At 45.3% G+C, this 26992-nt stretch overlaps 1 protein-coding gene across 1 annotated transcript in view; it reads left to right on the top strand.

The window, feature by feature from the left end:
* TMEM255B (transmembrane protein 255B) overlaps window positions 1-26992 on the top strand; it is a 111445-nt gene that overhangs the window by 70810 nt on the left and 13643 nt on the right. The window contains exons 5-7 of the mRNA XM_039542425.1: window positions 5373-5453; window positions 10968-11053; window positions 15188-15347. Of these exons, the coding sequence (XP_039398359.1) occupies window positions 5373-5453; window positions 10968-11053; window positions 15188-15347 (327 nt within the window). The remainder of the gene's footprint in view (window positions 1-5372; window positions 5454-10967; window positions 11054-15187; window positions 15348-26992) is intronic.

Consider the following 26992-nt stretch of genomic DNA (forward strand, 5'->3'; position numbering starts at 1 on the left):
GAAACAAAAATTGGGATAAGAAAACCATACCTAAGCTAAACAAACAAACCCAAAAACCAGTTGTGCCAAATCTGCTGGAGATGTTGTTCAAAGGCTATTTTATCCTTCAAAAATTGCAATGGGATGCTGCCAGCATCCAGGAGAATGTGGGTTTTGCACCATGTGCTTTTAAAAACAGCAAATCAGCCAAACCAAAACCATATGCACTTGGGACAGAATCTTCTCTTTCTGGGCTTAACTCTCCTCTCCCAGCCTTCTGTTTGTCAGACCTATGTCCTAATATGTGTGCCACACTCCAAAACCAAAAACCAGGTTGGGAGAGGGCTACAGTTCAGTCCCTTTGTGTCTGAAATTATTGTTCACAAAGGCTGAGCCTCTTGTGATTTGGCAGAAATTAATAGGAATTGAGCGTCCAAATCCCTTAGATGGTTATGAAAATCTCAGCCTAAAATGTAAATCATAAGAGGTCCCTGCAGGATCCAAGCCAGTCAAACCCCAGAAGTTCACAGGTGCTTTTCAGCTGCCTCATCTTGTAAACTGCTAAGGCAAAATCTTGGTCCCACTGAGCTCAGTGACAAAACTCCCCTTGACTTTCCTAGGGCCAGGATTTCACTCTGAGTGCCCTGTGTTGAAAGTAATATCAGCGGAATGTAAATATGCTCAGCACCTTGCAGGATCAGGCCCCATGGAGAACTGCATCATTTCATCTTTTCAGGGTCATGTAACAGGGTGTACACACAGCGCTATTCTTTCCCTTCCCACTGCTTTTCAAGCAGCAAACAACATTGTTGGGGTAATGCCCCTTTAACGGGAGATGGTTCAGAGTAGAAAGCACCACTAGTCATAGACTGCTGAGGAGTGCACAGGTGAAACCCTGATTTACTGACATGAAGCTGAATTTTGTCTAGCTCTTTAGTTATGTGCCACGATGAATTAATTTTCAAGAAAAATTGTGATTTTTTCCCCAGTACTCCGGGGAACTGTAAAAGAGTAGTTCTTAGCCCATGCTAAATATACATGTTGTTTATATGCCCTAGTCATCTCTGTGTGTATATTAAAGAATGTCTTTTTATAATGCGTCAATGACATTTTTACTGTGTGTGTGTATAATGTGCACACACTAAAAATACCATCAGTCTGTTTTTAATAGAACCTCTTTAATTTATCTTCAGTACTATTTGGACATGTAACAAAAGTATATTCTTGGTGTGAAATGTTAGAGTTAATGTTAATAGGTTAAAATAATACGTATGAATAGAGTAAAAGAGTAGATACACTGTATTTCTGCAAGTGTTGCTATACATATTAGTGTCAAGGATTGGTAGTTGTCTCTCATGCATATGCCGTCGGCAGATAGCAATATAAAAAAAATCAGACAGCATTTTATGAGCCGTCCAGTAGGAATACTTTCACAGCTTTGAAACATGGTTCATTTTCCTTTGTCATTACATGGAGCAATAAAATCATATAAGCGTTAATAAAGTATGACATATTGTAGGATAATTTTTAAACACTTTTTAATGTCTCTGTGATTATATTCTGTGTGCTCTTAATCTGCAGGCAGACCGCATTATATATGAACAAGTTTAAAAACAAAAAAAAGTCAAATCATGGTTCTTATTTATTCTACTTTTCAGCAGCCTTAATATACTGCACAATCAAACCTTGATGACTGTATCCTTGATTTATTGATTTATTTGGATATCTGAATAAACTAAATGTTAATTAATCTTTAGAATCTTGGTGGGTCATTAATCTGTTAAATCTGAACCCTTCACCCAAATAAAAATGTAGTTTGGCAACTAAATTTAGGCTAATGTACACACACATACATTGAGAGGCATTGATTGTGATCAGAAAATTTGCCCTCTATATTCAGATGACTTCAGTTTCAAAAGTAGCTGCATGCAAAAACGTATGGGGTTACTGTGCTGTTGCACCAAATGAATTAATTGTACTTTCAGTGACCACTACAAGTCAAAGGCCTGATCATTTTCTCCACACAACATTCCAGTAAAACAATGATTATTTTGAACAGTTTGGTTCATCACCCCTGTTCTGCTCCTCACCGGGACAACCAAGCAGTGTGGACACATCAAGTGCCCCCTCAGTGGCCAAAGCAATAGGGAGGTGATTAGCAATAATTTGTTTATTAAATAGGAAGGAGACATAAAGGGGTAGGAACATCATGTGAGCTGGGAGAGTAGAGTTGAAGGCCTCTTCCTATGTTTGGTGGTGGAAAAGGGGGAATTCTCTCACTTCCTCTAAAAATATGTAAGATCAGCTGTGTTTGACAACATTAGCACTGAGTATCTCTTCTGACAGTGTGGGATATTAGCACAAAAAAAGGTTAGCTCCAGTGCTTCCATTATCACATATGTAGCTTGCTTCTGCTGTGGACATAACGAATGGCAATTTTTAATTGTTACCAATGTCTATATTGGGAGGAAGCATCCTTTCTCTTGGTGGTGTGCTCCTTTTCAGCTCTGCTTGCTACTCCTCTCTCCCTTTCCCTCCCACCAAAGCAGTGAAAAAAGTTACTGCTAACGCCTAATGTTTTCCCAGAGTAGAAAAATAACATCCTTCTAGTTTTGCAAATGCTAGAAACGACATGTTATTTCCACCACTCTGGTATTTCCTGTTCCTCCAAAGAATAGGAGTTATTGAAGCAATTCATTCTCTACTTGTGTGGTATAAACAAATATTGTTGGATGCAATGGTAAGCTTTTACCCAACCCTTAGGCCAGTTGTCTTCAAGCTATTACTTTAGCTTGCCAGGGTAATCAGAAGGTCAAAGCAAGTAACATGATGAATGAGCTGTATTAATCTACCTGTCTCGTCCTGCAGGGCTCTGCATTTTCTCTGATTGCCTTCTTGGGTTTTACAGATTTATACAGTTCATTATAAAATAATGAGAGCTGATCTTAACTAGCACAGCCCTAGCTTCAGATGCCAGATTACACCTGGTTTTAACAGGTTTTGAAACCAAAGCTGCCACAGTAAAGGACAGGTGAGGGAGGGTTGAGTTTCTTCTAATGGGTTACGAGTGCTTTGCCTGTAAATTTGCAGGAAAAGAGTGTTTTGGTGGATGATGGTGTTCTCACCCCTTTCCTTGCGGTGGGCTCACTGATACACTGTGATGGAGCGGTCTCAGAGCTCTTCAGTTGCTGGACTAGGCTTCAGCAACATATTAAAAAACCTGCATGGCCAAATTCATTGCCAGCTTCATTCAGACCCACTCCTCCCACACTCTGCTTTGCTTTGTGAAATACAACTGGTGAGAGATCTATGCAGTCATTAAATCCCTCCCCTGCACACACACACTTCACAAAAGGGACTTGGGGATTATGAGGCTCATTGTCACAATGCCTAGCTTTTAGGTGCCTAGAAAACTCACAGGAACAACACTGTGATCCGCAAAGCCTGAGTTCGGCACTGAGGCTCCCCATACAATGAATGGGGAGAGAGAGTGGCCTTAGAATGGGATCCACAAAGCAGCACTCTAGGCAGGAACTGCCTAAACTATCCAATGAAAAATGTCGACAAGAGGGGTGTGTCCTGAACAGCGGGTGCCCCTCTGGGAGTTCGGCACCTCAGTCCAGGCTGGAGGGAGGAACCTATCTCTGCTTGTGATTCCCACACCAGGGGAAGACAGGCATTCAGCTGCTTAAGTCATGTGTGGGCCCAATCCAGTAAGTGTGCTCAAAGTCTGGCTAATAATACACAAAGCAGGGGGAGGAAGGCCTCTCTGATAACCTTTAGCCTGGTGGTTAAGGTACTCGCCCTGGGATGTAGGAGACCCCTGGCTCAAGTCTCGCTTCTGCCTGATGAATAGAAGATGGGATTTGAACAGGAATCAGCCAGCTCGCAGGTGAATGATCTAACCACTTGCCTATGGGATAGTCAGATGCGGGGCTTCCTCAATCTCTCCTGTTGAAGCTGTTCCACTGCAATTATATAATTAATAATTAAATATTAATTGGGCCAGAGATAGTGTTCAAATGACTCTATATCCCAGTGGTTTGAGCACTCACCTGAAGGGTAACAGATCCCTGTTCAACTCCTTTCTCCTTATCAGGCAGAGGGGAGGTAGTGGAGAGGCTTGAACTGGGGCTCTCCCACATAAGTACCCTAACCATTGGGCTAAAGGTTATAAGGGAAGTCATCCTCTGAGTTATTTTGTGTGAGCTCACCAATGGGCCCAGTCTGATAGGCAGCCTCTGAGCATACCTACTGGAGTGGGCCCCATGTGCCATTTAGGTGGCCAGACACCTATCTTCCCCAATTCGTACATCGCTCTGGGTCAAAGGCAGGAGATGGGTGCCTGGACACCTCGAGGGAGGCAGCAGATTACATGCTCAGAGGTAGAAATATAGGTACTAGGGAACTTTTATTGCAAAAACATAGGTGCTGAGTGACTTGAAGCACCCACAGGGTTAGGCAGCAGCTGAACAGGTGTTTTGTGGATTGCAGTGGTGCCTAAAAATGGGATTTAGGTGTGTAGTACTTCTGTGGATCCCACTCAGAGTCCTGAATTTAGTAGGGGCAAACATCAGTAGCCTTCAAGTGGTCATTTGCTAACTGGCTGCTGCTTGAAGCATGCCCCTCCCTGCCAGCTGGTGGATATTCCTTTGTGTTATCACCAAGGAGATTTTTGCATCAAGAAAATGTAGTAAATTTGACTAGTGAATATATTTGAGAAAATCACAATCTTTTTGCAGATATTCATGAACAGAAAAAGAAGCAAATATTGATTCATTATGAATTATGAGCTCAGCTCTAGATTTTCTCCATATCATTGTCTTTTCTTCAATTTATTTAGTTAACGAGAAGAGTTAGTGCACTGGGGCCCTATAGTATGAAAAATTGGGTGGTATATTTAAAGATCCTATTTTATTTTCTGTTTTTTCTCTATGGCAAAAGATTCTTAAAATCTTTAAAAGTAAGGCCTTGTATTTTAAAATAAATTGCCAAATACTTTTCTATCATTCTAAAATTAATTGGATTAGATTTTATGCATGGGGAAATAGTGGCCGTACCGTTCTCAGAAGAGTGTGTTATTCATCTGACCTCTGTGTGGAAGAAGGCAGTAGGGGGGAAAAAGAGGTATTAAATGATTGAGATGCTGGTCTGTCAAAGGAGGCCATTGGGTCAGAGAAAAATAAATTATCCGTGCACAGCCTAGAGGTAGAGGGAGCAAGGGAAATGGTAACCCTTTGCAACTGATTTCTGAGCAGATACAGATTGGAAAGCAGACAGGACTGCAGTGCACTTAACTGGTCACCCAGCATGTTCCTTTGGCAGTGGGGGATGATATGACTGCACAGTTATTCCGGATTAGATACTTTCATGAATATTTTTTTTCCTTGCAGGACCCTAGACCCTTGTACACTAGAAGGTGTCAGTTTTATTCAAGTGGAATAGGATTCTTATACGATGCCTACCAGACAGAGGTAAACAAAACGATATCATAGCTCATTCATTTCCTTTGGGATGTTCTGAGGGGTTCATTAGACGCCTCAAATGTTTTTTTCCCCAATAGCACCCTCAATAATGTATTTCTCAGAAGGTCTTTGTGAGTTGACTATAATATTTACATCACGTCTAGCCATTCTCATTCCATCTTTATTACATAATCCTCTGAGGAGGTTTTGCTGCCTGCACTATTGTAGTAAATATCTAAGTTAATAAATTTGCATTAGCCAGAAAACTTCAAATCTCTACTGTAGTCATCTAATATAAGCCAAGAATGTCCATATTCTGTATTCAGCTTCCCTTTTTTATCTCAACCATATTAAAATGGCAGGAAGAATAACCATACCCAAATAAGTTGCCTCCTGAAAAATCTAGACTTAGTTCCCCCACCAATGTTCCTTAGTATTGCTATTAATTCTGTGTTTTTCTCGCAAATGTGGGATTCCAAACTGGTGGTAGCAAGAAGGAAATAAAGCAGAGCTGAACTGAAAATAGACAAACAGTACTAGGGCTTACAGGAAGCCAGATATCCGTAATCACAGTTCTTTCCACAGCTCTGAATGAGCTTATGGGAAATGTTACTGTTAATAACATTAGACAAGTCAAGTCGGTTACAAATGTAAATGAGTAATGCAGTTGGAACCAGAGCATTCTGTAGTTTAAGAAAATATCTTAAAGGAATATTTTACTGATCTTGCTGACCTACCTCAATAAGACATAGGACCTGTGTCAGCATCTTTTCCCATAATTTTAATTCCCTATTCTCCTCACAAAATAAAAAATACCAGGGATATCTCTACCAAGTAAACAGAACTATTTCTCTGCTAAAGTGAAGTTGATTAAGCTTCCCTGTGGATTTTCTCAAGCAGACCTCTTGATTCTAAAAGGCATCAGAGATATTAGGCTATGTCTAGACCACCTAGGAATGTATAAATTTGAGCAGCTTTGAGATCTTTGCCCTCTTCTGGCAAAAAAAGTAATATGGGTTTATAGCATCTTTAGTTTAATGCCCTTGTAATAAATTCTTGTCTGGTTGTCCACTGGCATGTTTTTCCAACTGAATTGATCTGGATCTAGATTTCTGTACACTAATCCAGAGATATTGATCCACAGCTGTCAAGTTTAGCTTTTGGATTTTTTTTATTTTAACCAACTGGTTACCAGCTGGCATGACCCACATTCCATGCAAATTTCTCACTAAGAAGGCAGATTATTTGCTTCATGCAATTCTCCTGAGCACAAGTTTCCTTAGAAAAGCCATTGATAGCGTGCAAGTGATACATAATTGGTGGATTTTGCTTGTTTCATTTCCTTCCTTTGGCAGAAACAGATGGAATTTGATTTTCTTGCAATTACTATGAGGCCAGAACATCTCTTAAATTGGTGTTGAGGGCATGGGGAGGCACAACCAGGCAAAACATGAAAAAGATAATTATCTGGTCTCTGAAATGAAGGAACGGGACTTGACATGCAGAATAACCACAAGTGACACATGATTTAGTGCCTGATTCTGTCCCCCTTTCTCACATTGAGTATTTATTTGTTTGGATTTATTCACTAGTCTCATAAAAAGGAGCGCTTGTTCTTGGCACTCCAAGCATATTTTAAAAATGCAGTTTTAAAATAGACAACTCCAGTAACCCTCTCATCCAATAATTAGTATATATCATAACACAGAAACTGAAAATATCTTTAAGCTCTTTACAACCTTCTTCTAATATACTCCCAAACTCTTTCAGACAGGGCAAATGTATAGGCCTTGCAGCATGCCTTGAATGTTGATAAACTAGGACAATTTCAAACCAAGAGTGAGTCCCAAAACCACGGGATCGTCACAGAGAATGGCCTCCCAGGTACCCCTCCTCTCTTGGAGTCCCTCCTGATCTCGACTCTGGCAGCATGGCATAAGGAGAGATGTAGTCTTTAAGATACATAGGTACCAGGCCAATACGAACATATGTGATAGGTTAAAACCAACCAGCAGCTTAAATTTTACCTAGTTGCCAATAGATAGCCAGCACCCATCCAAAAGCACTAGTGTCATGTGCTGCCAGGTAGATGCCCCCTGTAACAAGCAAGTGGCTAAGTTCTGCACCAACTTTATTTTACAGATAGATTTAAGATGCTGCCAGATGTCATGCAGCATAGTGGCACTTGGTTAGATTGCTGTAGTCACTGAAACTAGTGGGTCTCCTCATAAAGTAAGTTACTATTCAGTGTGAGGAAGGGCAGCAGAATCAGGCCCTTGATGATTTATGCCTTCAGTTCAGGAAAGCACTTATGCATGTACTGAAGTCCCATTGACTTGAAGTAAAAAAAGACAGAGGTAAACAAAACACACCATAACTCAGTGGGCTTGTGACAGAGTAAGCTATATCTGTATCAAATTGTGAATTCTGTTATGTATTGCAGCCTCCATCTTGGATTGTAACCTTCATTTCATAGTGTAACCTCCACTGTGGATTGGAGCATCCATTTTGTATTACAGACTGAACACATGTATACCTTTCCCAGGGCAGGGCTATTGTGATATATATGAGACAGACACCTTACCCAGGAAAGGGGCTTGACACCTGGTTGAATGAGTGTGATAGTGAAGTTAGCACAGAGCAATCAACCTTTGATTATCTGTCAACTACTAGGCCATCTTCATGGGACAGTGGACTCTCTGCACATAAGCCAAGCTGGGGGAAGGGTCTAGAATTTCCCAGCTGGAGCACATGGGCAAAATAGGGACAGAGACTGTATTCAAGGGTGGGCTTCTCTGATCAGGAGGACCGACCGTCACCATGTGCCAGAAAACAAGGTTGGAAAGAGAGAAAAGGCAGGGGGGGACTCTGCCTTGCCTGAAACGCTAACCAGATCTCAGGCTCGCAGAAGGAGTGAGAACCAGATCTCAGGACTTCCATTATTTTGCAAAGATTTGTAATTCTCTAGTGATTTCTTATGAGTAAAGTAGCTGTGGTTAAGGAATTCCTTTGCTAAGCCTGTATTGCATACTTGCCTGCCACATTTTTCCTGAAGGGGTTAATTGAGACCCTCAAAGTGCCCACAGGAAGGTGGACCTTTGAGGGGGAATGTATAAGCAAATGTGGGGGCAGGGGGCTCAAGAGGCCTGAAGTGTTGGCTTCAGAGTCTAAGGCAGACAGGTTGTGGGACCCCACATCCCAAGGAAGGGGATAAGCCATGAAGTCTGCCCCTGGGAGTGGATCCCAGGGACACAGAGGTATGAACAGCGACCCAGCTCTTCCCAGGCTCAAGTAGCTGAGGCCTGGTCTACACTGTGGGGGGGGGGGGGTTTCGAACTAAGGTAGCTGAACTCGAAGTACCTTAGTTCGAAGTACCTACCCGTCCTCACGGCGCGGGATCGAAGTCCGCGGCTCCCCCGTCGACTCCGCCACCGCCGTTCACGGTGGTGGAGTTCCGGAGTCGACGGGAGCGCGTTCGGAGTTCGATATATCGCGTCTAGATGAGACGCGATATATCGAACTCCGAGAAGTCGATTGCTACCCGCCGACCCGGGCGGGTAGTATGGACGTACCTTTAGTAGCATGTGAGATCCAGTGGTTGGGTCCACGCAAACCAGTCCTTGCAAAGGAGGACTAGGCCAGGTTGTGACAGGATTCATCGAACAAACTCATTGACTTCAGTGAGATATAGGCTCATACTTACAGTGAAGGATGTGCTTAAGTACTCTGCTGAGTCTGGGACCTATATCATGTTGTGATGTTCTCTTAGCTTGTATTCATTGTATGGTATCTTGACCTACGCCAAGGGCACACTGCTTTTCTTTTTCTTTTCTTCTCCAGCCTCATCAATAGGAGTAAGGTATTACTTAATGTGAGCTAGGGTGGTAGAATCAGACCCTAAACCATGTGCCATTTGTGTATGTTCTGCATATCAAGTCCTATGTCTGCATTTCAGTGACCAGACTGTTACCTTTTTCAAGTTTTGGCTATTGTGCCTTGACCTCCTCTTAGCACCAATTGAAGAGAGATTCTTGCATTTACTGTGAGGTGAAAACATCAAATTCTCTGTTGCTGTCACTGACTTCCTTTGTTCACTCCTTAGTCTTTGTGTGGCCCCCCCCATCTGCCTTGTTTTTTTTTTCTTTAAGCTGTTCACGTCTTCCAGAGTCACCATATTCTCTCATGGAATAATACATTATTGGATGGGCATGCGTGACAGAGGTCATCTGATAAGTGCTTTTCAAAGGCAACAATTTTTTCCTAAGCCTGTTGCTACCATCTCTTTCATGAGGAGAAAGGCTCCATTCACTAGTAAATGCTCTTTTCATAGTACAAACAGAACCTTTCTGAATAGTCACAGCATATTTAAGAAAGAAGGTAGCAATATTGTATTTTCCATACCATTAGCAGTTCCAGTATTTGAAACTTTATTAATAAAGCTAAAGACCTCAAAAAGAAACTTGCCTATAAAATATTACAGTTAGTCTGCTATGTCAAATAGAAATGATGTATGCATATTACATTGTAAGGGTCATTAAAGTGATCTCTTGTCTGAATAGAGTGTGACTTGCATATGTCTGTATTTATATGTCTGTTCTCTAGAGTCCATAGTCTCACAAATGAACCTTTTCATTTCTGTATTCCAGAGCTTGCTGGAAATGATACTCGTTTGCTTAATTGCTTAGACTTTTTTCCTGTTGTATTTTTTTTTTATTTTGGTGTAATAAAAGCTGAAGGGAGAAGGAGTGAGACCGTCAGGAGCAGGGCCGGCTCCAGGCACCAGCGAACGAAGCAGGTGCTTGGGGCAGCCAATGGAAAGGGGCGGCACGTCTGGGTCTTCGGCGGCAATTCGGCGGCGGGTCCCTCATAGAGCTGCTGCCGAAGTGCTTTATCTTTTTTTTTTTTTCCTTCGCCGCTTGGGGCGGCAAAAAAGCTGGAGACAGCCCTGTTCAGGAAATGCAGGGGGTTCTAACAGGTAGACAGACAGACTTAATATCATTCACTAGAGAATATTATTATTCACATCTCTGGCTGCAGAAAGGGGCCTTAGTGTTAATGAGAATCAGGCCCATGATATCACGTTTGGATTATAAAAAAAGGTGAAGAGATTTGATCCAACAAAAGTTCATGCCAGCAAAGCCTTATAACATCCGCGGGGAAATATTTTCAGTATTTTTATGGTGCTTTAAACAAAAAATGCAAGAACCTTTTCTGGGGTTGTATGTATTGTGTTTGAATGCTGAAGACACTCTGGCGGTCGTTTGTACAGTTACTCTCCAGTTTCCAATCCCAAAGGAATGTTTGGATACCTGTCAGTTATTGTATAATATTGCAGTCTCACTGTGGCCTCTTTGCCTGCTTCCTCTCCTTTGGGTGAAAGATAATTTTTGTACCTGTGCAAGCACCTGAGAGTAAATCAAATGTGTTGCTTCTATGTGGTCGGTGGGATGACTTATAAAATGGTGGCCAGGTTCTGGAACTACAGTACTTAGACTAAAGAATGGTCCCTTCTCTTATTCCCAGGTAACGTGTTTCAGCTTAAGCAGCAAGTGCGAGCTGAGAGTAAAGAGCAATACATGCTATTGCTGTGACCTGTACAATTGTGAAAAGTAAGTATGTGCTCTATCAGAATGTGTATGTTTATTTGTACAGTATGTGGATTCTAGAGTACAGACCCTTTGCATTTAGGCCAGTACCTGGGAATCAGCACACAGCTGGCTAGCAGCTGTGCACTGGTGATAACCCTGTGAGAAGGCACATGAATACTCCCCGCCCCGAACTGCAGAGCCAGTGCATGGCCAGAAGCTGCAATAGCACCCACATTGCCTGCAGCACCGTTCACATAATACAAATAGCCTCCCTGCATTCAGCCCCACAGTAGGTCCCTATGGTGAGGTCTGTACTGCACAGGAGTGTGCATTCCCCAGATCCTGTTCTCCCTTCCCCAGGGACTTGTAGGATAAACTGTCTTTGGGGGCCCTGCTCACAGTGGAGAAGGGGACATGGTTTGCCCCTCAGTGCTCTTATTATTTCAGTGGGTTTTCTTTAAAAATTGTCGGTAGGATTTTGTTATGTGGCCACCTAAATAAATAAATAAAGCACAACCTTGTAAAGACTCTTTGGTGAGCTTGCATTACAATTTTCAAAATGGATTTAATGTGATCATTTGTTCACAGATCTCTGGGAAGCAAAATTAATGGAGATATTGTTTCCATGTCAAAACTTTACATCATAGGCAGGGCCTTGGCGTTTTCACAAGCATTTATGTGCTCAAGGGATTTTACTCAATGGCCATGAGGATAGGGTATGGTATAAAGGAGAATGTTGATCATATTTCCAAAAGATTTCCATTTTAAGTCAATCTTACCAAAACACAGGCTGAGAAGATATAACGGTGGAAGTGCATGAATATGCTAGTCAAGTAACAGTAGGTGTCTACATCATCCCTTGGAGAGAGGCTAGCCAAAATGGGCCCAGAGTGGTGGTGCAGCGGACTGATGTGGCCTCCCCTACCTGGCAAATAACACTATTGCCAAACAAAATAAACTCATGAGATTTATTTCCAGCCTGAAATCCCTTCCCAGTGCCTTCCTTATTGCACACATGTACGTCAGTACCATTGCAAGCAGCATCATGTTGTGTAATGAGCAGGAAAATCTCCTGGGGTGGGGTGGGGTTGGTAGGGAATGGGGGGATGCTGGCTCTTGTGCTTTCTGTGTACCAGCTGGAAAGTGCTATTTCACATTTTAGTGTCACACACCCTAGATTGACCTCCTGAATCCCGCCAGGTTCACATCAGAGCTCTCATTTTTTTGTTTTTACCCATGCCTGCAACTCTGAATGACCCAGCCCTCCTCAAACCTAGGTTGCCACATATGGGAATTCCAAAAGTCATACAAGTTTGGGAGAAGGAAGTTTTCAGTGAAACTGGCAGAGAAACGGACAAATATGTTTTGCTTTTGCAAACTCCCCCCTCCCCCTCAAAAAACCCCAAACAACCAACCAAAAACAAAGAAACATTTTGTTAAGCTTTACTTCCCTGAAGGATTAAAGTGAAGTTTTGGACTAGAGGGAGATACGAGTTTCCCCAGAATGCTAGACCGGTGGATGAGATTCTGGAGTTCAGATTTATGGAACCAATTTGACAAAGTCAAAGCCTGGATGAATGCTTTTCTTTCCTTGCCTACGAGATGCTAAATCGAACTGGTATGTCTGCTACTGATCAGGGTAGTGCCATCTGTATTTTTGTAATTTTAGTGAAAGCAATTTATTCACTCATCCTAGTGTGTGTATGTTTTATTTAACTTCAGTCTTAGGGTTTTCAGGAAGCGGTTTGGCCTGGTTAGAGAGGTGAGAAATAAGAGGCTAACAATAGAGGTGCACAAAATAATGCATGGCATAGCAAAGGTAAAGCAGACCCTCCCATTCACCCTTTTTATAGTATAAGAACAAAGAGAAATCCACCTGAATTGGAAGGCGATATATTGAAACTGGGAATATTTACTTAAGACATAATTAATGGTGAATCTCACTGCTGCAAGGTAACATTGACTCCAAGAGTTTAGGGGGATACAACACAGAATTGATCCTTAAATGGATAAATAGAACACCCACAGTTATGGGATAGAGTGAAAAATATAAGGGATTGAAAGTTAACCCTTTTGCTTCTGGGCATGAACCGCTAACTGATAAGAGGCTTGGAAGAAACTCCCCTGTAGGCAGCCCATGGAGCCTGTACATTATGGGCCTTCTTGCACCTCCCTGTGAAGCACCTGGTACTGGTCGCCGTCCAAGACGGGAGACGATTTTATTATCTATTTATATTGTGATAGTGCCGAGAGACCCCAACCAAGATCAAGGCCCCATTGGGCTAATCAATGAACAAACAGACTGAGAGACCATCTCTGCCCTAAAGGTTTCAGCTGTTTTGTCTGTGCAGATTGTGCAGGTTGCGAGGGAAAACAGGCACAGAGAGGTGAAGAGCTAGATTCACAAAGGTGCTTTGGCACTTGCATTCAACATTTAGGCACCATGGATATTCTCAAAGCCATGGCTCAGCTGGCATCTCATCCTGAAGTCCCCAAAACACCTACATTTCTGCCAGCAGGCATGTGCAAAGCCATTTCAGTCCCAGTGCTCAGACCATCCCTGCAGGCTAGGGCTTTGCACAAAAGCCAGTCTGTGGGGTTGCAGAGGGATGTGTGTCCCAGAATGCCCAGTAAGCTAGTGGTTTAGAAACTCACCTGGGAGGTGGAACATCTCAGGTCGAATCCCTGCCTGAGAGCAGGCGCTTGAACACAGGTCTCTCACCTCAGAGGTGAGTGCTCTGGCCGCTGGGGTGCTGGATATTCTGAGGCGGGTCTCTCAGTCTCTCCTGTTGGAGCTGTTCCACTTCATAGAATCAATTAAATATTTACTGAAGCAGGGACTTATGCCTTCCCCCCCCCAGGGGAGTGCCCTAGCCACCAGGCCATAGAGACAATCTTTCTCTAACCCAATGACTAAGGATGTGATTAGGGAGTAGAGCACCTAAGTACCTTTGTGAATGTGACCAGTGCTAAGGGGACCATTGGCTTTATCTGCTATTGGTTTGATATTTATATAAATACTCAGGGCTGGCTTGGCTCTGCACAGGAGCACTTTAGGTTTCTCCATGCCTTCCCTTTCTCCTTAGCATTTTCCCTACCCAGCATCCCCAGTTGCACTCCATGAGCCTCACTGGAACTCAGAGCAAACATTTCACAGGACATTCTTCTCTGCCTTTCATCAAAATGTCCCCATGGTGAAGGGAAAGGCTTCGGAGGTAGCACACATATCCTCAGAGCAAGCAGGCAGAAACTCTCCCTAGCTGAGATAGCTGGTATGGAAGTGGGTGGGTGGGAGGGAAAGTGTTACTACTCGGCAGTTGTGTTTGCCTTGTGTTTGCAAATAGAATAGCAGGGTGTTTCAAAACATGGGATTTGGTTTCTCCAAATACCACACAGACGCTGCAGCAAACAAAGCTTGGGTTCATCATTTGCCTGATTTGTAATAGCAGTTGCTATGTATGAATGTAAAATATTATTTCTAGATAGCACAATCTGAAGGAACATCTTTTTGATATCCATTAGGTCCTGAATTGTGTTGCCTCTGTCGGTTTGAAACCGCAGACGCTATGCAAATGTAGCCAGTTAGTAAAATCTCCCTTCCCTGTGCTTGGATTCACTTCTTAAGCAACATGCCCATTTGACAAGGATCTTTGAAGCAATGCTACAGGTGAACTATGGAGGGAGCTGTGCTAGGCATGTTTTAGCTGGTAGCTGCTCTCAAACACATTACTAAGAGTGCTTGCAAATTAGAAATGTAGCATCACCTATTAGTGCCGTAGCTATGCTAGAAAATGGTACCAAAAAATCCCCACAAGTGCTAATGCTAGTCAGCTGAATGAGGGGCAGCACTGGGGGCTCCTCTAGCATGGCCATTGGTAGCTTTATTTTTTGTTAAACCAGTTTAATTTGACATAGTGATTAAAAAAACAAGTCAGGCTGCAGAGAATCTATACCAGAGCTCCCAGGGGTTTAGCTGAGCAATGTTAGCTCATGTGGGAATGTTTGTGTACAGTTTCCTCGTCCAGACAAGGCTGGACTACTTGCTCTTGCTTCAGCTATTTTGCCCGAGAAAAAAATAAACATTTTAGGATTTAGCTGGGCTGGTGCTCTGTAAATCACTGATGTAGCAGTGACGCCATTTCTATCCCACTGCAGTTCAGAACAGTCAACCAGCTACTACGAGTTTCTGGGAGTGAACAGCTGTCAGGATGTGGTTCACTTGTACCGGCTGCTGTGGGCCTCCACAGTCCTGAACATCCTTGGATTGTTTCTTGGGATAGTCACGGCAGCCATACTCGGGGCCTTTAAAGACATGGTAAGACTTGCAAGTCCTGCAGCTTTTCATCAGTGGTGATTTCTGTATGTTGCTAATTATCCTGTTACTTAATGTGTTCAAAAAATAGACTGCAGAACCATACACAGCAGGCGCTCACAAAATGTTTCCTATATGAGCTTTGAGTTCTTGAACTGTGCTCGGGCCAGGTGTTATAGCTAAGTAGGGTCAGGCCTGGTTAATACACATGTGTAGGTAAGAAGCTGGCATCTGTAGCAAGTCATGTTGGTGGCTCAGTAAGTGGCCTCTTTTTTCTGAGAACTGGTAAATAAACGCGGATACAGTAAGCCACACTACGCGCAAGCTGGGCTGTGGGTCCCTATCCCAGCGATAGTTCGCGTCATCCCCGCAGCATCCCGCCCCTGCGCCCCAGTTAGTTCTTCAGCCTCCCTATCCCCCTGTGGCACTTTGCCCCACTCCCTGTACCCGTGGGGTCCCTCTCCCCTCACCTCCTCCCTGCCATTTTCGCCTTGCCTGCCCTCCAGCCTGTTTTCTCTCCAGCCACTGGACCCTGCTCAGCTCAATTCACCCTTGGTGAACTGTGCAGCTGCAATACGCACTGAGCTCATGGACCCCATAGTCGTGCAGACCATGAACTCGATGTTAACCGAGACCTTCGAACCGGCAGGCGATGACAGTGATGAGAGGCAGCGCGAAGGGAGGCTAGGAGGAGCGGGCTGAACAGAATGGCGATGACAATGATGAGGGTGCGATTCTATCCATTCTCAAACCGCCGGCCCAGCTGGGGAGGATCTGCTGACTGGAGGCCCCGATTTGTCGCGTGAATGGTGGATTCGATGTGGTGCGTGAAACGTCGACGCATGGCTGCGTGACTTGTGGAACTTGTGTGTTGCTTGCCCCTGCCTGGAAACTTGCGCATACCAACCAAGATTGCCCCAGCAGAAGACAAGTTTGCCCTGTGGAAGCCACGCAAGCCAGCTCACAGTAGCAGCCCTGTGGAAGCAATTTGGAAAAGGAAAGAGCCAGACAGCTACCGGTCAGTGAGCTGTGATGCGCAAGCCTCAGCTGCTGCTGTAGCTGGGCTGTGTTGTGGGAGCCAGAAGAATGCAGGCCCTAGTGGCTGGGCTTTTGCACTTGGGAAGGATGTGAGGGGGGCACTAGATGAGGAAATGGTGCCCCCTATTTTGACAGGCACCAGGTATCCTGGCACCAGGGCAAGCTTACCTGCATTTCTGCTGCAGCTGGCACACACCGGTGAGGGCCAAGTGCGATCACTAGGGTGGGGGTACAGGACCAGTGGATCCAAGTTCGGAGGCCAAGGGTGCTACTCTGTTTGGGATGCTGAAGCTGCAGAAAGGGAATTCTTCCGTTCCAAAAAACAGCTGGGGATGATGGGGAATATGCCTTGGGGATGTTGGGGGGCCTGTCGTTATCCTGGGGTGCCAGCATGCCCCAGCCTGCCCTGGGGACCAGCCTGGACCTTGGTTCAATCTGGACAGTGGTCACATGCTGAATGGTGGCAGAATGGTGAATGTGCAGAATGGTGTTGAAGGCGTGGCATGCAGTTTGGACATCTCGCTGGCATTATGTTGCCAAAACCCTCCCCTATGTTGTTGCTTGTCTGCCTGCTGTCCACCTTCTGTGAGAAGTGAGAGTAAGGGGTGGGAGGGGTGGGAGGCTGGGTGGGGACACTGGGAGACTGGGCCTGCTGCCCAGCTGCAGCCAGACACCAGATTACAAGAGAGGACCAGGAAGAAGTGCATCAGAGACAGAGGAAAAGGATCTTGGGAGCTGGCCAGGTACACAGGCAGTGTCTGCTGTGTGTGATGAACACCACCCTTGTTGACTGATTGAAGTAACTCCCCCTCTAACCCTCTCTCCCTCAGAGTACAGAGTACTTCTCCAAATAAAAAAAAACTTACTTTAAAATAATAAAATTCTTTTTTATTAAAAAATAAAAAGAGAGGGAGAGAAATAGAAAAATGGAGGAGAGAATTATAGGATGGAGAAAAAATAGGAAGGAAATTTCACATTAACGAAAGGGGTATGGCCACGAGGGTGGAGGTGGTTGGGGCGTCCACGGAGTGGGGAGGTCTTGGAAGACTGTGAGAGGTGAGGAGGACATGTGAGGGCTGAGAGGGAGGATACAGGGGCTGTGGCTGGTTGAGCACCGCTCCACAGGCCTGAAGCTCCAGCTCTACCACCGCTGCAGCCAGCATTCTTCACGCCACGCAGCAGCCCCTGGTCATCGTCCCCGCGCTGCAGCACCTCTCTTCCGCCACCTCTCATCTTGGTCCTCCTCCTCACCTTCATCTCATCCCTCCTCTCACTCACACTCCTCTTTCCTGTAATTTCGTATACCACTCCCCTCTTTCAGACCTCTTTTCTTCTTTGTTCTACATCGTATGTATCTTCCCGAGAACTCTCTATTCTTCTTTCTTTTTCTTCCTTCTTTATCTGTGCTAGCCTTTGGGCCTTGGGAGGATGGTTGAAATAAGTTGCTGCATGAGGAGATAAAAACAGAGAAAAATATATTTATAAAAATTTACATATATACTCTTCACACAGAACAGCACTATTCACACTTCACATTCCTATTCCTACGCATTTCGCATTTTTAAGAGTGTGCTGAGTGCATTCTGGAGTTACCAGTCATGCTCACACACATCACACAGCATCAGAGAATTCAGCTTGCTGTCGGCATGGGTCAGGCATCAGAATTCAGCTATTGTGGTTTACTACCTTCCCCTCGGCAGCTCCCTGCCCCTCCCCCCTCCCTCTACCCAACAACCTTCCCCCACCCCCCCCACTGCGGGGCGGCTGGTCCCCACCCCAACCCCACAAAAGACACAAAAAGATCTCCAGCATTCCCTCCCTCCTCCCCGCCCCGAAAGGTTTTTTTTTAATTTTTTTCCTCACGCCCCACGCTAGAAATCAACCACCCCCTTAAATTTACGATTTTTTTATTAAGGTTATCCTGTTTGATATTAATTTGCTGATTTTAACAACACAACAAGACAAGAAGGATAACACATGCAGATAACAACAGATGCGCAGAGGACCACGCGCTATGCTGCTGCCATACGCCTGCTATGATTGCTACATGCATTGCTGATGGGTAGCATCCTACATGTGGTGGCGAAACAGGCTGCCTTTGCCAGGAAAAACCTGCAAGGGCTTCTGGAGTACCAGGAAGGGAGAGCGCTTACAGGATGAGGATGGATTTCCTCTCAACCTCAGACATGTTCACACTTTTCTCTAAGTAACTACTAAGTAACTGCATCGCATCAAGTCCATCCCATCATCAAGGGCAAAAAAATCATTAAAAAAAAAAACAAAAAATAAAACTACAAACACAAAACCAGAGCTCCCTTCCACAAGAGCATTGTCTCCATGGCGTCATTGGCTGGCTGAGGGAGGGGGGCTGGGAGGGGGGGGTGAAGCTCCTGGGGGGCTTCTGGGCTGCTGTGCTCTGGCTGCTGGTCTCTGCTGCTTCTTCCTCCTCTTCTCTCTCTCTTTTTCCTCTTCTTCTTTCCTCCTGCATCATGGCAGAGATTACCCCCCCAACCCCAGATCAGGCAGGGGGGGTGGGGGTGGCCACAGGGCAATGCATTGCCCAAAATTGCAGCAGCATGCAGGCATGCAAATTGCCCGCACCGACCGACCTGCTTTGACCTTCCGTTTTCTTCTTTGGTTTTCTGGTCTCTTTCACTCTCCACTGCACTCACACTGACTCCTGCTGTGGCCTTTATCCAGCCTTAGCGTCATTTGCTCTTAGAAATTTTTTTTCTTTTTTTTTCTTTTTTTCTTTTGTAGCACTGAAGCACTGAATCCTCTCCCCATCCCATATAGCGATCAGAGTACCTCCCCATGGCCGGTCCATGCTGGATCTCAGGATCGATTCTCAGGAACTGTGCTGCTGAGCTGCTGTGATGGTCTGTCGTGTGCATGAGCCTGATGAGCTGGGCAGCTGGGAAGCAGGAAAAAAAATTTCAAAGTTTTTTCTGTTTTCCTGTCCAGTGCATCCCAGCATCATCCGAGTTCAGATGAGTTCAGTGTGGGTGTGTGGTGGATAGGATACCGAGCCCAATACATAATTTCGCGCCACCACACCCTATTCCGATATGTCGATATGTTAATCCCGATATTAGCTCCTCTCCTCGGGAGAGGAAACCGAAAAAAGAGCCATAAAAATTAAAAATCGATATAGGTAGTGTGGAGTGTGTGTGGTTAAATGGCGTTAACGTTTTTAAAACCTAAACGATTTAACTCTAGTGTAGACCAGGCCTCAGTCAGCAGTGAACCATTGGCCCAGCATGGTGCTAGAAAGTGCCAGTTTGGTGCAGATGGTGCCAGTTTAATAGATGATATATGAAACCGAGGTCCTAACCACTTGTATTAAAGATTGTGTGACAGTATTCCAAAGAGCAGGGATGAGCTCTGGGATACCAGCCAGGTTCTGATGTGAACTATCACATTCTGCTATCCTAAATACCCTTTTTGGTTTCCATAAGAGATGCCGTTCTTCTTCCCTGCGTCAGCCTGCCCTAACCTGCTGTGCAGTGGTGGTGTGTGAGGACAGTAGCTGCTGCGCTGTGCTGAAGAGGTGGCTGTGATAAGTGTGGATAAAATGATTCCAAAATACATGGCTGTATGTTCCTGGCTGTTCTGCAATGGGGAGCAGATCAAACCCAGGTTACTCTGATTACACAAGGCTAGGGAATCAGCACAGATGGAAAAGACATGCGTCCTCCCTTCCCCTCAGGAGCAGCCACCACCACAGCAGTGTTTACTTCACAATATTCATAAGTCTTTGGGGTATCACTTGCCAAAAGCAAGAGGAGGGCGGAGGGACCAGGGAGCATTGTCTCCGGCAAAGCTGCCTTCATTTAACTGCAAAGGACCATGCATGAGTTAATGTTGCTTGTTGCTGTATTAATTCCTGGTGTGCATCTTCTGTGGCCAGGACTGATTCAGACAATGCTGGTCAACCTGTAGCTACAGAGGCCTCTGCCTGAAGGGCACGTTGAAACAGTGATGTGATGTTTGCCTTTGCTGCGTGATGGGGAGTGTAAGCTATTTTGTGCTGACTGAGAGCTCAGCAGTGATGATAACTTAAGGCCCCCTAAGGAATTGTGATTTCTCCCCCTTTACTTTGGCAGGCACATGTCACTGGCTCCGCTCCACTCCCCACGAAGCTGGCAGGTCAAATAAGTTGATTAGGAAGGGGGTAGGGTTGGATAATGTTACACATTGAATCTTGGGCCTGGCAGCTCCCATGCCCAGGCTCACGTGTTTGCACAAGGCTAAAGATTTGCTTGAACTGCTTCTGTCAGAGGAATGGGTAGTGGACAGCTGTAGTGGGGAGTTAATGCAGCATGGCCACTACCCAGGCTGCAGGGATGAGGTGGGGGTAGGCATGGAACACAGAAAAGCTGCTGCTCTGCACAAATACCCTGAGATCCATCAGGTTGGGGCTAGCATTTCCCACTGATATTTTGGCTCCATGTGGTTGGCAGGTCATGTCTTTTCCACTGCCCCCGTCCCCTCCCCCCCACACTGGTGTTAATCCTTCCTTTAACATGAAGTGGCCCTCAGAGGGTTTTTTCAGGAGGGGATGATATGGCCCCTCATTTGTAAAGTACTTCAGGACCTTTGGGATGAAAGACTGTGTGTAAATGTAAGCTGGCAGACTGTATTTACAGGAGATAGGAGTTGACCAGGAGCTGGCAGCAAAGGTGATTCAAAGTACATTTGACCATAATACTGACACTTGGAGACAGTGGTGCTCAAACTTTTTCAGTCGTGCCCCCTCTTACCAGTGACAGAATCTGTCCGTGCTTTGCTTCCCCCTCCATTACTGCACAGCCAAGGCTGCCTTGGCAGCTGAGCTTGGGCTGAAGGAGAAGCTGGGGGTGGAACTGGGGATGGGGGAGGAGCTGGGGCTAGGGGCGGAGCTGGTGTGGGGCGGAGAGGGCCTGGAGGTGGAGCAGGACTGGGGGCTAAATGAGGTTTAGCTGCATGCCCCCCCCCCCGAATGTTCCTCCACACCACCCTAGGGGGGCACACTCCACAGTTTGGGGATCACTGCTTATAAATATATTCCTCCTATTCAGGCACAACCACCCCAGTGTGCTTCCTTCAGCAAAACACACACAGGAAAACAAGCTATCAGTAACTAACTCTGTGTCATGATTCAGGGCTTTTAGAAACATTTTATTATAGCAGGGCCATGTGAGTTATTTAAAAAAACCTCATTGTTAAAAGGCTGCACAATGTACACCAGTACACAATTGCCCTCCTACATTCGGCAAACAACCCCACTCAGCCATTTTGCACAAGCAGTGTGTAAACACGCAGCAGAGTATCTAGGCGTGAGAGGGACTTGGTGACTGAAGGGGAAGTGGTATGAAGAGTGTTCCCATAGTGCCGGTAATGAAATGCAGCCATCTAGTAATGAACAGCCTGTGCCTCCTTTGCTGAAGGGAGAACAAGCTGCTTTCCAGTGTTCCCCATGTTCTCACTGTGTGCTCCATAGACGCGCATGGGGAAAGGTCACCTGTAAAAACGAGCAGGTAGAACAGGAAGGAGAAGAATCAGGAGATTCCTGAGAGGAGAATTATAGATCCAATTTTAACCAATGCTGGCACAGCCCTTCTGCTTCATTCTTTCTCCCGGTCTTCCCTTTTTTTGTCTCAACTCTTCCCTCTGACTTTGGAAATGATTGAGATGTTGCTTTTCCTGGGTCCCTGGGCCAGTAGCTTTGTTCAGGCCAGTCTCCTGCAACGGTCAAGATTTATCTGAAACATAGTGAACATCAAACACATTGGATCCATTTTAAATGTCCTGCTCTGGGTGTGTCAGGTTTGACTATCCTAGGGTGACCAGACAGGAAATGTGAAAAATAGGGATGGGGGTGGGGTAATAGGAGCCTATATAAGAAAAAGACCCCCAAATCAGGACTGTCCCTATAAAATCGGGACATCTGGTCACCCTAGACTACCCATTTCAGCTCTTGTCAGCTTCTAGTCCTTGGGATACATTGGCCAGGGCAACAAGGTGAAAGGAGGAAGCCTTTTCAGTACTTCCCACTGGGAGGTGATGTGGCTAGTGCCAGATTGTTGTGAAGTCTTTTTCTCTTCTGAAGCCCTCACTTGATCAATTTGTGAGCACCACTGCTACATTAAGAATTAAATTTCCATCTCTTTGGAAACTGAGACATCACTTTAGTCTTCTACCCAGCACTGGAAATCTCGAATTTGTTTCTGTAACATCTGCTGTAGGTGCTCTGAAGGACAATGGCTGCATTGCTAAATGCTATAAAGATGCATTTAATTTTAACAACACATTTCTCCAGGCTAGCCGGGCTGCTGTGGGCAGAGGCACAATGTACATTAGGAGACAAATGCAGATAAGTCATGGGAAGGTGGTGCTTAAACCTTACAAGGCAGGTTAAAAGGTAATTAAATCAAATTAAGCTTTACCAAAACCAATAGGAGTTGTGAATGCTCCTCTGAGAATTAGGTTATAATGGTGAAATCCACTCCTGTGCAGAAGGCCAACACAAGGCTTATACAACACATAAATCCCACTTTTACTTAAGCTAAGGCTTAAAGGGTAACTTATGTGTTGCACAGACCTTGGACTGGTCTTTTGCTCCAGAAATACTCGTTGGGGTGAAACTCATCCCTCTGCAAGCATTGATTTACTATCACTGTTTATGAGGGGTGCAAAGCTATTGAAATGTTCCTATAAGAGACAGAATAATTGTGACCAAGTTTCATACCCTCACACATCACAATATGCTGGAAAGGCTGAGCTTGCATTTACAGATTTGGGCACTGAGGCCAAGCAAGCATCCAAGCAAAAAGCAATGGAATGAAACTACAGCAGCAGTCATGCAACATCATCTCAGGGTATGGCTACACTTGCAGCCGTAAAGCGCTGCCACAGGAGCGCTCCCGCGGCAGCGCTTTGAAGTGCGAGTGTAGTCGCGGTGCCAGCGCTGGGAGAGAGCTCTCCCAGCGCTGCAGGTACTCCACCTCCCCGTGGGGATTAGCTTACAGTGCTGGGAGCCGCGTTTACACTGGCACTTTGCAGCACTGTAACTTGCTGCGCTCGGGGGGGTGTTTTTTCACACCCCTGAGCGAGAAAGTTGCAGCGCTGTAAAGCGCCAGTGTAGCCAAGGCCTGTGTGTGGAGCAAGTTTGTTCAGCTCCCGACAAAGCTGAGGAAATCAGAGAGCTGCTTAAGTTTCCTCTGCAGCAGGAGTAGAGGGGTGGGAGTGAGCACTTTATCTGCTTACGACTAAAGCTGTGTAAATCACCACAAGCATGTGTTAAACAGAGAAACCCCACAATAGTGTCAAACAATATAAAAATCAATACTAGAATCGCTGTTATCCACTACAGCAAATGATTTTCCAGTCTCCTCTTGGGCAACCTACACTATCTGGTTTACTGATTTGCTACTTTATTTCAGTAGCTGTGTATCAATAAACAGCGGTTAGGAAACGGGCCTCAGAAAACATTAAGTTGGGCAAGGAAAGGCATGGAAAAGGGGATGGGGTTGATATAAAAAAAAATTGGGGGTGAGAGAATCATAATTTGTTTTTTCATGATGTAATCTTCTCAGAAATACCGCAGGCATTTTGAAGGTTTATACAGAAACTGTCCTTTACAGGTGCTGAGGGCATGTCTTTAAGGATGAAATCTAAAAGAGACAGCTAGGATGTCTAGTAAAAATCATGTGTAGCTTTGGGGAGTTACAGCTACCAGTTATAGCTATGGTGGTGCGAGAATGAGCTGAAAAAAACGTGCAATTGATTTGAAACCCATCAACTTTTCCTGCACAAAAAATATTAATTTGTCTTCCAGAAAATTGGAACATAGTTGCTTCTGGTGCATGAGTTTCTGGCACAGTGGTTTTAAAAGTTTTCACAGAGATTGTGGTGAGAAGGACCAACATATGTAGCATGTAACAAGTAAAGAAGTTGGCTAACTGCAATGAATACAAATAGAACACCCGTGTTTCATGTTGCTGTTGAAAAAACGTGTCTGTCTATCAACAGATCGATAAGTCTCAGCCTACATTTCATGCTTCATTCTGACTCAGGACTGAGCCACATTCTGGCATGAGTGACTCATGTATTTCTTCAGCTTGAAAGGCCTTACTCTCATTAGCTTGTTCTCACTATTTCTCTGGAATAGGGGCGGTCTCTTTGTTCCACACTTTCCTTTCTCCAGCCATGGAGGGAGAGAGGCCCAGCTCCACAAAGATATTTAGGATCTGGGCCAGAAGCATGGGGGAGGGGGCAGTTCTGTCTTAATGTACACGTTTGCATTAGATGGCTATGAAACTCATGTTAATTAGAAAAAAGCATCCCCAGACAGCTTAGATACATGTTGAAATTTACCTAGAACAGGGCTTAGTCGACTGTTTTTTCTGTTGAAATCAAAGGGAGGACGATCCTTGCAATTTCAGTAAAGTGATTTCACAGGGACATCACTACCTCCATGCAATAAGCTCAGAGTCGGCCCCTTCCGTAGAAACACCCAGTAAAGTTATTAATAAAAATACATAAATGTAATTACAGTATTTCTATATAATTATGTATCGATCCAACATTTGATAGAAAAACATTCTTCTTATGTCCCATGTTATGTGTTAAGGACTGACATGGTCCTTGGTGTTACACAAAATCCAAAGGAAGCCTTCAGCCCCATCATTGTGGAAATGTTTGTAGGTGCCACCTTCCCAGCTCAGCATGGATGTGAGCGTGTAGATATTTCCTCACTCAGGCCTCACAGACAGAATGGAATTTTAGGAAGGGGTAGCATGAATGGCTAGAGTGCGGCAGAGAGCTGTGGAGATGGAAAAAGAGTTGCCTTATCACCAGGGCCAGCTCCAGCATTTTTGCTGCCCCAAGCAGCGAAGAAAAAAAGCTGCGATGGGCGGCACTTTGGCGGCAGCTCTACCCCGCCGCTTCATTCTTCGGCGGCAATTCGGCGGCAGGTCCTTTGCTCCGAGAGGGACTGAGGGACCCGCTGCCGAATTGCCACCGAAGACCCGGACATGCCGCCCCTTTCCATTGGCCACCCAAAGCACCTGCTTCCTTTGCTGGTGCCTGGAGCCAGCCCTGCTTACAACCTTTTGAATGGCAGAGTGTTGCACCTGGTATTTCAACATTTTCCTAGGGAGGACTCCGGACTGCCTCCACTTACATTTTGTGACGCTTCCCTCATTCATTCATTCATGCCCGTCACCCCAACCGGGGTATGGGCCGCCAACAACAGATCTCCATAGTCTTCTATCCTGGGCCATTCGCTCTAGCTGGTTCCAGGTATAGCCCATTTTTTTGCTATCAACCTGAAGGTCGCGTCGCCAGGTATTTCTTGGGCGGCCTCTTTTCCGCTTGCCTTGGGGGTTCCACTGCAGTGCCTGTCTGGTGATGTTGGTTGGCTGCTTGCGTAGTGTATGTCCTATCCAGCCCCACCTTCTCCTTCTAATTTCTTCCTCTGCTGGGAGTTGATGGGTCCTCTCCAAGAGGTGGATGTTACTGATGGTGTCTGGCCAGCGGATCTGGAGAATCCTTCTGAGGCAGCTATTAATGAAGGTCTGGATCTTCCTGGTGGTTGTTTTGGTTGTCCTCCAGGTTTCAGCTCCATACAGTAAGACTGATTTCACGTTGGAGTTGAACAGTCGAATCTTTATTGCCAAAGACAGCTCTCTGGAGCTCCAGATGTTCTTGAGCTGTAAGAAGGCTGCTCTTGCCTTACCAATCCTTACTTTGATGTCTGCGTCTGTGCCACCCTGCTGGTCGATGATGCTACCTAGGTAGGTGAAGGACTGCACTTCTTCCAGGGCTTCCATTCAGTGTGACTGGGTCGTTGCTGATGGAATTGATCCTAAGGATCTTGGTCTTGTCCTTGTGGATGTTGAGGCCAACCTGTGATGATGTGGCTGCCACTACGTTGGTCTTCTCTTGCATCTGCTGTTTACTGTGCGAAAGGAGTGCAAGGTCGTCGGCAAAGTCCAGGTCATCAAGCTGGGTCCACAATGACCATTGGATTCCATTCCTACGCTTGTAAGTGGATGTCTTCATAATCCAATCGATGACGAAGAAAGAGAAGTGGTGACAACAAGCATCCTTGTCTGACTCGGTTCGCACCTGGAAGCTGTTTGTGAGCTGCCCTCCATGGATCACTCTACAGTGTATGCCGTCGTATGAATTCTTGATCAGGTTGACCACCTTTGCTGGGATGCCATAGTGCCGAAGGAGCTTCCAGAGGGTCTCTCGATCCATGCTATCGAATGCTTTCTCATAGTCAACAAAGTTGATGTACAACGAGGAGTTCCACTCCATAGACTGCTCGACTATGATGCGGAGCGTTGCTATCTGGTCCGTGCATGATCTGTTCTGCCGGAAACCTGCCTGTTCATCTCGTAGCTGTGGATCGACGGCATCCTTCATTCTCTCTAAGAGGACTCGGTTGAAGACCTTCCCTGGCACCGACAGGAGTGTGATTCCTCTATAGTTGGCACAGTTGCTGAGGTCTCCTTTCTTGGGGATTTTGATGAGATATCCCTCTTTCCAGTCAGCCGGAAACACTTCTTCTTCCCATATTTTCTCAAAGAGGGGGTACAGCATTTCCACTGAGGCATCCA

The sequence above is a fragment of the Mauremys reevesii genome, linkage group 1 (genome assembly GCF_016161935.1).
Source record: "Mauremys reevesii isolate NIE-2019 linkage group 1, ASM1616193v1, whole genome shotgun sequence".
NCBI classification, from domain to species: Eukaryota; Metazoa; Chordata; order Testudines; family Geoemydidae; genus Mauremys; species Mauremys reevesii.